Here is a 9,838-nt window from a genome sequence, read left to right as displayed (position 1 = left end):
TGTAGGTCCTGAATGAAAATTTTAATGGGTGTGAATTGAGAAAGGTGACTAGAAAGGCTATAAACATGTCTAAACAGCCATTGAACTATATTCTGCATTTTCTCAATGTATGCTATATTCTGTTATGGTTCTTGTAACAGAAATGGGGAAAGAGTATTGTTCTCACTTTGCATTTTAAACCATGCTTCGTGTTAACCTGCCAGCTGGCCAGCCAATCAATCAATCGTTTAACTTACGGGCCAAAGTCTTTTTACTAACAATTGGTGGTCTTGAATAGAAATAAAAATTTAAAAAAAAAGATCACAATGAGCTAGGGTGTTCAAATGTCCTGGTTTCACCTCACTTACTGTAAATACCCGTAAGTAGACATTTATAGCCTGCTTTCTACAGCCAACTTCTTAGTGATAATAACCCTGCAGTTAGAACTAAGGGTTTTATTAAATTAGAGAGCACTGTGTTCAACTAAATTTCTGTTCTTTTGTTTTTATGTGCTTTATCTAAAACTTGGCACTGGTCCAAAACTGGGCTAGTGTGCAAATAAACAACTGCTAAATCTTTTTCTCTTAACGTAACTACAAATAGGCTAACTACATAAAAAATTAAAAAAAAAATCAGATGTACTGCAACACTATGAAAACATAAAACGAAAGGCATTTATTTCGAGATAAGTTTCACTAAAACGTGAACGCGATCTGTCGTCTGTGACGTCAACGACGCCGTGAGTATCGCGAGATAAAACGGGATACAAAAATGGCTGCTGTTAAGCTACAGAAGAGCGTCGTGAGCCAGGCTGGAAAACACACTGCTTCTGTCATCTTCCTTCATGGCTCAGGTGCTTTTAAGATATCGGACCTTTGTCACGCAGAGAAGTGGCCACAGAGAAATACTGACGCGCAAGAGGCGCGTTTTGAACCGAATGACATCTCCTGTTAAAACACACCGCCTGTGGTGTGAGACTTAGGTTAACGTGTTCAAATAAATATCATTAACGTACCAGAAATAGAGCACAAGAGCGCGAATGAACTGAGCTGGTATGTTATAATTATGCGTGTGACCGCAAACTGCATTTCAAATCTCTGTCAGGACAATCTTGATCCCGCGCGTTGCATATCTTTTGTGTTTTTAGTGAGGTCTAAGGCGGACCATTACATTGAAGAAATGTCTCTGCACTACTAAGCCACTTCGTAGCACAAATTCAGTGTTTTGCACAAAATGTCTCTGGAAAAAGTGCACTTAAGAAACCCAGAAAATGAAATGGAAAGTTGTACACTTTAAGCACTTGACCGTCTGCTTGAACTACATCAGACTCCGATAACAAACATTTCATAAAAAAATACAGCACAAAACTTAGACTAGAAACCTGTTTCCACCACTAAATAAAAAAAGATCATTGTGACTTCTTATCTCACTATTCAGATTTTTTTTTCTCAAACAACTGCAAGTTACAAAGTCCAGTACTGAGAGAGTTAAAAAGACTGAACTATTTTTTTAAACATTGCGACGTTTATATCTCATAATTCTGACTTTATCACTCGTAGTTGCATGCTCCGAATTGCAAAATATGCACTCGCAATTGTTGCGAGATATAAACTGCATCTAGCAAATGTATTTTTTAAGAATTGCACTCAACTTTTTTCATTCTGATTTCATAACTTGGAGTGAGTTTATATCGTGCAAAGTCAGAACTGTAAGACACAAAAAGTAGCAGTACTAATTTATCTATCACTTCCTATATACTTGATAGTGTATATACTAAGTGCACATAGTATAATATGTAATATGTAGAGACTTGGGCCATTTTAGCTATTAGCTACTTGCTTAACATGCAAATAACATTTCCATGAAGGTATGTTTTTCTGTACAAAAAAAAAGCAGCTGAGCTTGAATGTGTTTAGATACGCGTTTTAAATTAGACACATTTATTTGAGATGTATGCCAGCATAATAACGTTATATATAATAATGTTTTTTTCATTTAGGAGACACAGGGCCAGGTTTGCGCAGGTGGGTTTATGATGTATTGGGACAAAACCTGGCATTCGAACACATCCGTGTGATTTATCCCACAGCACCAGCCAGGTAAACATTCCCCGACCGTCGTCATCGCAGCGCATTCGCGTCATTATTGGTCAAATAATAATTTATTGAAACGATGACGGAAGTTATTTGTTTCATAGAAATGGCACGTTTATGACTGACATTTCTCACATTCTGACATCCGTGTGGAGTCCGCTACGGTCTCATTAACACTCATTATACTGAAGCTCCATAAATCACGTGTATTCGTCTCGAATACCAGCCTCGGTGGTTAACGCGCGTCTTCTGAAGCAGATTAATGTGTTTTTGTAACAAAAATAGTTCTATTTTTAGAATTATTAACTCAAATTGCTGATTTCCGGCGACGGCTGTATACGCGTTCGCGAGACTCTGACTCGACCAAAGCCGCGTTTGGAGCATGAGCTGAGAAGAGAAGAGACGAATGAGGATAGAGCAACTCTACATGCCGGGAATGAATTCGAAAGTAGACGGGTTCCAAAAAGTTGAAAACGAATTTCAAAGGATTTCATCATGAACGGATCTATAAAAAATGGATTTGCATTAGGGCTGTGAAATGCAGCTTCCATTTCGACCTTCAGCGAAAATACAGTTGATTGAGATAAAGTGATTATTTCCAGTGGTGCGCCCAGTTTCACGAGCAAATCAGTGAAATTACGTGACTTTTGCGGAATAGGACGATTAAAGTTGATTGGATTCATTTATGTTTTTTGTGAAAGAGAACTCGTCCTCAGGAGAACTTTATAAAGTCAATGTTTAGCTGGTGGTGTGCACCTAAACTGTTAAATGCATGCAAAAATGTGTTTCAATGCACGCTTCGTGATTATTCACAAACCCTTGTCTGTTATGCAATAAATGAACGTAATCAGTTGAGAATGAAAATACATGTGTAAACATTAAAAGTAACAGCTAATAATAATCACTCGCTTACATTAGATTCGGTTTCTGCAGTAAAAACTTGGATTTAAAAACTTTTAATACTTGTTACATACTTTCTTAAGCCTTTTTTGTCGTTGTTTTTATTAATAGTAGTTATTAATAACTGTTTCATACAATACACTGCACTGTAGGTGCAATTCAAGCAGAAGTTCACGTAATTCCAGACATTTCTCTGTAAATGCAGCGACTAATTTGTCAGTTTTTTTGTAATTGTTTGTTGTTAGGCCGTACACACCCATGCGAGGGGCTCCGTCTAACGTGTGGTTCGATCGTCACAAGATATCCCAGGACTGCCCGGAACATTTAGAGTCGATAGATGCAATGTGCGACCATTTAAGCGCCATTGTCCAGGAGGAGATCCGAGCAGGAATCCCGAAACACAGGATGGTTGTTGGTATGGCTGCTGGCCTATCTCTCTCTCCTATCCTCTCTCTTTCTCCTCCCCATCCATCCATCTATCTCTCCCTGCCTTATTGCTTTCCTCCGTCTTACACACTCTCACACTCCACTTGTTCCAAATTAAGCAGAGTCTCAGACCACTGCTCATAAGTCTCTCCCTCGTTGTGTAAAATGAAGAATGAAACTTATCAAGTTTCTTATTCCTTTCATTTGTTGCCAGAATGGGCCGAGAAGAATTTCTGGATGATTCTCGAGTTTCTGCTAAGCTTTATCTCAGAATATTTGGGTTATCGGGTTCACGTATATATCACAATGAGATAAAAGTGGCTAGAAAACCATTCGGTAAAAAGAGATGTCAGGTAAATTCCACCAGGCTGCGTGAAGGCGACCGGATAGAGATTAAAACGATTTGCTCAGAGAGTTTAGCCCAACGGCAAATTTCGAGGAAGGGTTAACCGACAAGCCAATAACTCATAAATACCCTGAAATAGTTACAAGTAAAACGTGAAGAGTGCAAAAAAAAAAAAAAAAAGTCTTTGTGTGAAAAGGCTCTGTGTGGAAGGACAGAAAAGCCCCTGAACTCAGTTCCAAAGAAACTGATTCAAAAAACACATGTTCCAGTGAGACTGCTGAAATATTATCTTCCTAAATCATAACATTTTGTCATTAACTATAAATACTCATTGGAGTCACTCTGCACGCCGGAGAAACGAAGTGGTCTGTACGCTGAGTCCACTTCCCAGGCTGACGGACTGACAAGCGCCAGAACTTTCCATGGAAAACGCTGTCATATATATATATATATATATATATATATATATATCGCGTTTTCAATTTTTTTAGGTGTCGTAGTTAATGGGAAAAGCTAAAGTCAAACAAGCATGCACATCATTTGTTTTTTTTTTACCCAAACAGCATGTGGATTTCTCGGTAAGTTCGATTTCGTTAGGGGGGTGTTCATTGGTTTTGTCTGGGAAGTGTGTAAAGGGAAAAGCGGTAGACCTGTTAATTAGTCCTGGTTACAAACAAGAGGTTTGAAGAACATGTGAACTCCATCCATCCTCCGTCTCAACATAGCTCCTCCCACCGGCTCTGACAGACTGATGGGTACTTGTTCACTTTCCCAGATGTAGTGCCCAGATTTGCCCAGATGTGTAAGATTAAGCACAGGCATGAAAGAGGACTTCAGAAAAATGGAAGTTTGATGAAGTGGAACTAAAGGCCGGCTTTCTTTTCTTTTTCTTTTTTTGTTTTAAATTTCAGCTTGGGCTACTGTAGACCGCTTAGACTCGCATGCATTTATTAACGCCCTACTTACTTAATTGCTCCGTAAGGTTTTCATAACCTGCAGACGTAAACGTTTGCATGTAAACCAATAATGTGATTATTTACAATAATCACACGTGTATAATGCGTTTAAAAATGCACCGATTATGAGCAGTCTGTAGTATAAAAGAACATCATTTAAAATATAAAAGTAAATAAAAATCATGGAAAAGGGTTTACAACCTAACCATTTGCCACAAATGAAAGATGCGAATGTTGGGATAGATAGCTCAAAAATGATACATTTACAATTAAAGTGATGAAGAAGTTCAGTGCAGCCTTAGTCATGAAAAGTCAGGGTTTCATATTTCTATGGTCTTTCATTTTTAGAACAAAAATTTGAGAGCATTGCACAGTAAAAAATGGACTCAAGTATACTAGAAATACTCAGCTCAACAGGATGCTTACAGTGTGACTGAGACCTTGTCTAATGTCTGTATGTTTGACTCTAGGTGGATTTTCGATGGGCGGTGCCATGGCGTTACACCTGGTTTGCAGGAATCACCAGGATGTGGCTGGCGTCTTCTCTCTGTCCAGCTTTCTTAACAAAGACTCAGTCATATATCAGGTAGTTAACAGCCTTCAGAAAGCCTTACGATTGGGTATTGTTCATACAATGATGTCAAACACATCTCTAATCTTCTGCACAGGCCGTGGAAAACGCATCCCCGCGACCTCTACCTGAGCTTCTCCAGTGTCACGGAACAGCAGATGAGCTGGTTCTCCATAGCTGGGGCGAGGAGACCAACTCTCTGTTGAAGAAAGCTGGCCTCAACACATCTTTCCATTCCTTCCCAGGCCTCAACCATCAGTTGTGTCGACAAGAACTGGAGTTACTGCGCTCCTGGATCCTGAAGAAACTTTCCCTTTAAATCATAGTTAATGCTGGACAATGACCGCTGCTTCACTTTCTTCTGCAATAATCGCCATGTACTCTCCTTCATGTTGGCACAAGATGTCATTTTATTAGTGTGGATCAAAACCTTTCATCAGAGTTGTTCTTAAACCTTAGGACAACTTTCAACTTTTACGATCCGCTTCATAAGTTGACTACTGTATATATTTCACATATTAAACCTGGTGCAAGCAATGAAGGAAAAGTGTGCAGTATACTACCATTCAAAATATGTTTAATTGTTTTTGAAAGAATATAATATTTTAATATATAATACTGTAATATTCTGAAATATTTTAGCAATTTAAAATATCAGTTTTCTATTTAAATACATAAGAAAAACTGATAAAGGCTCAGTTTTCAGCATCATTACTCCAGTCCTCTGTGTCTCATCATCCTTCAGAAATCAACATGCTGATATTCTGCTCAAGAAATATTAACATCAATCGGTCAAACAGGCATTTATTGAATCGGTTGAATCTCTTGAATACGTTCAACTGAACTTTTGATCAATAAATGCAATCTTATAGAATAAAAGTATCAGATTCTTTCAAAAAGTTTTCTTTTAAATAGCTCTTTAAACACGGTGTTTGTACCATATGCGAAGCTCCAAAACTAGAAAAAGCATAACAATGTAATATTCAGAGTGAGCAAATGACAGATTTCAACTGTTCCTTTTAAACAATCTGCTTACTTGACTCCAAATAGACCCTTGTGTTACTAATTTTCCAACTTTGCGCGTTGCACCTGCTGGAACGAATGCGTTCAGCCCGAAAAAGCTGCAGTTTTTGCGACCGTCCACATGCTCAATCCGAGTTAATATAGCTGTATAAACCTCGATTCACCAGCATGTGTTCCACCTCACAAAGACTCTACTTATTGTGCACATTTCATAGCTTGCAGCGCTAACCACTTTAAAGTGTTCGGTGGAGCACATTCTGCAGGCCGTGATGACTGTTCCATGGAGTCTGGTTTGGCCCGTAGAGCCTGCGGTCAGGCTGAAGCGGCAGGTAGAGCCATCACACCGGAGGGGAGGAATGCCACTCGGCTCTGTGGTTTGGAGCCGGAATCCGGTCTGTTTGGCACCGTCTCGTTTCCTGCAGAGCGAGGTATCTCTCGCTCCCGTTCCACCCGTCTTTTTTTCCCCTCCGCGCCATTATTGCTCGGCACGGAATCCGCTGTACATGTGTTTGGAGGTTCGCTCGAACAGTAGCTTCATTAATGGTTATTGGGAGGAAGTGGTTAGCGAGTTTTAAAGTCCTGTGGATGTAGTGAGGCTACAGTCCAGTACCAACACGCACCGTCTGGACACTGAGAACGACTTACCGACAGCGCTAAAAGACCTTAATTCATCAAAGATACTGCAAATGTCATTTGTAATGGGCACAGTGAGAATATACGCTTCCAGTGAGGAGTGCAAAGACTCATTCTTTACTAGGACTGTTTTCCACATGCTAGAATAATAGTAGTTATCAAAAGTATGAAATGACACAAATGGAAGTATGGGAATTATGTAGTGACTAAATTTCCCATATCTGAGCTTTTTCTTTGTCTGGATTCCAGCTGTGCTCACTTTGGGTATGATCTCAAACAACTGTACATTACGGGGGCTTTTATTCATTATTAGAGAAGTTTTTACGATGCTGTTTAACACAACTGTGTTCAGCATTAATAATATGCATATGCAATAAAATGCAGCAAATCCGCATATCTTCTAAAGCACCAGAAGACTGAAGTAATGATGCTAAAAAGATAACCAGAAAGATAACTTCCTCTACACACGAAAAGTATTAGTGTGCATGCAGTTCTCAGTTTGCCCAGTCAGCTGGATTTTGCACAGTCAGTTAGTTTAAAATCATCCCAGTGTGTTTGATTTCCATATTTCGATTTTTTTGATTTCCACAACTTGAGCAGAGCATCAACAGGTAGAGAGTCAAAAGCAAAGAGTTTCTGAACACAACTTTATTTGCATTACTTATGTTGTATAAACTGTATATTCAGAATATTTTGGCAATGGAAAGCCATTTCTTACTCAGCCAGTGAGGCTTGTTAAAATCAGTTGCATTCCAAAACTTATGCAACATCCTGTTCTATTCAGTAGCGTATTAAGCGCTGCATCAGTTGCTCCGAAAAGATCTTTTAGACTGGACCATTTTTTGGAATCGCGCAGAAATGCTAAATTGGGTCTTTTCAGTGTTGTCCGCAGTAGCTCGCTCGATCATGACGTTTATGAGGGGTGTCAGGTTAGTTGTTTGCAGTTCTTCTGATGAGAAGAATTATGCATGAATAATTCATTCTCATAATAATTCCTTTATGCATGAATAATTGTTGTTAACAGAATAGAAAGGAACGGCCATTACTGATGCACACTGACCCACAACAAGTGGGGAGTGTTAAAAAAAACATCACAAGACAAGTATGCATTACTAGAAAACCAGAACATTGCTGCGTGAAGCAGGATTATTAAAATTAAAACCATTAAAAAAATTATCCCTTATATTAGAAGTAATACATTTAGCTGCAAGCTGCAATTAATAGGTCAAGCACAACAGAGGAAAAATGAAAAGTTGTCTTTAATTATTAATATTGCTTCTAGACATGATGGTTCAAAAGTTATTAGCAGAAACATGAGTGCAAATTTGTTCCGTTGGCGACGCAGGGAAAGCCAAACTCAGTCCTGTGTGTGTTCTGTCGAGTTTAGCCTCAACCCCAATCTGAACCAGCTAATCAAGCTCTCGCTAGAAACTTTGAGACAGGCAAGTTTTATCTAAACTGGACTGAGTTTGGGCACCCCTGTCCAAGACATTCTGAGACTGCCATCTATCCATGTGTCAAATTTCATATCTTTCCCTCAAGCGGTTCTATGGGCTGCCCAAAGAAGAAGAAGACAACTAATGGATACAATAGGTGCCTACACTTGGCCCCTAACAAAATAACTACACAATAAAATTACTACTCTTTGGGTCTCCTTTCACAATTTAGGGCCTTAAATCTGAACCAAAAGTCTTAGGCATCCATTTAATTAAAATGGAAACGAATTAATGCTTGAAACAAGAACAAACGTCAATGGGGGTGTGAAAACTTTTTTTCCCGTAGAACTGGCAGAGCCACGAGTTTGTTCTTGTTTTAATCGTAAACATTTTATCACAGAACAAGTCATTTTTCTTCTGAAGATCTCTGGTTGTAAGCTTCCTAGACAAATTGTCAATCAATCAATCACTTTTATTCATGTAGCGCGTTTAACAATGCAGATTGTATCGAAGCACGTATCAAATAGATACTGTATCTAAACAGCATCTAAATTAGATTCCTTCACTTTTCTTTGCTTGGCTTTAAAAGTCTTTGACTGAGCTTCATGAAATTAAGCTGTAAAATGATACTAAAATAACACTGGAGTGAGCGTGGTCATAAAGCGTTAAACGTGTTATGAAACATTCGTTCTCTGCCCAATACTTTGGTCCTGGACTCTCTGTCCTTTTCTCTTTCTGTTTTTGTCACGTCTCAGGGTGTCCAGTGGCTGCTCACTCCCTCATCCTCTCCCACACTCGCTCCGCTCCTCCTCATCCAGCGCCGGAGCCAGACTGCAGCTCAGGCATTTCATGATTTAAGTGCAGGGATAGATGACGGTAATGAAGACGGCTCCTCACCGTCTGCTCCTCATGGGGTAACATCAGGTGAGGAAATGAACACACATCAGTGTCTTTGAAACTTGATGTCTTTAAAGGGAGTAGTTCTCGCTGAATGAAAACTCATTTACTCTTAGCCATACGAATGGCTCTTTTCGCTTTGGGGAATCTTCGTGATGTTTTTTTGTCAAACGCGCAAAGCACAAGGCCGATAAACACCATTAAGGCACAATAAAAGATTTCCAAGTCTACTGAAGCCCTGAAGTCAGATGCACAGCTAGTGATGGATATTTTGAATAAAGCGAAAAAGGGAACTGCAACTTTTTATCTCTCGATTCCTAGTTTGTGTCAAACCATTTGGACCAAATCTGAATTGTTGAGGTATGCATAAAGAATTTGTATTATTATAATTTTTTTATCTGCGGCAGAAACCAAAAAATCTGAATTCTGACCAAAAAAAATCACAATTTAGAAGAAGTCAGAATTACAAGATCAGAACTGAAATATTTAAACTTTCTGTGGCTGAAACAGGCTTTTATAGCTACTTTTGAATAGCGGATGTGATTCTGAAATCTACCAGCAACATCAACGGCATACTG

General features: G+C 39.0%; 1 protein-coding gene across 1 annotated transcript; it reads left to right on the top strand.

Annotated features, from left to right (window-relative positions):
• Nucleotides 1–723: 723 nt before the first annotated feature.
• On the top strand, nucleotides 724–5,808 carry lyplal1 (lysophospholipase like 1). The gene is made up of 5 exons (XM_043260153.1): nucleotides 724–832; nucleotides 1,979–2,078; nucleotides 3,218–3,387; nucleotides 5,171–5,286; nucleotides 5,369–5,808. The coding sequence occupies exons 1-5, from the start codon at nucleotides 751–753 to the stop codon at nucleotides 5,588–5,590; spliced, it is 690 nt and encodes a 229-aa protein (XP_043116088.1). The 5' UTR covers nucleotides 724–750; the 3' UTR covers nucleotides 5,591–5,808.
• The last annotated feature ends 4,030 nt before the right edge of the window (nucleotides 5,809–9,838 follow it).

This window comes from Puntigrus tetrazona, chromosome 16 (assembly GCF_018831695.1).
Source record: "Puntigrus tetrazona isolate hp1 chromosome 16, ASM1883169v1, whole genome shotgun sequence".
In the NCBI taxonomy this organism is placed as follows: Eukaryota; Metazoa; Chordata; class Actinopteri; order Cypriniformes; family Cyprinidae; genus Puntigrus; species Puntigrus tetrazona.
This window is presented reverse-complemented; position numbering and strand designations above follow the sequence as displayed.

What these genes read in the sequence shown, in the direction of transcription:
- lyplal1 (XM_043260153.1), top strand. Translation starts at nt 751, where the DNA reads ATGGCTGCTGTTAAGCTACAGAAGAGCGTCGTGAGCCAGGCTGGAAAA. An exon ending in GAAACACAGGATGGTTGTTG is followed by an intron (nt 3,388 to 5,170) that starts GTATGGCTGCTG and finishes GTTTGACTCTAG; the next exon opens with GTGGATTTTCGATGGGCGGT. An exon ending in AAGACTCAGTCATATATCAG is followed by an intron (nt 5,287 to 5,368) that starts GTAGTTAACAGC and finishes TCTTCTGCACAG; the next exon opens with GCCGTGGAAAACGCATCCCC.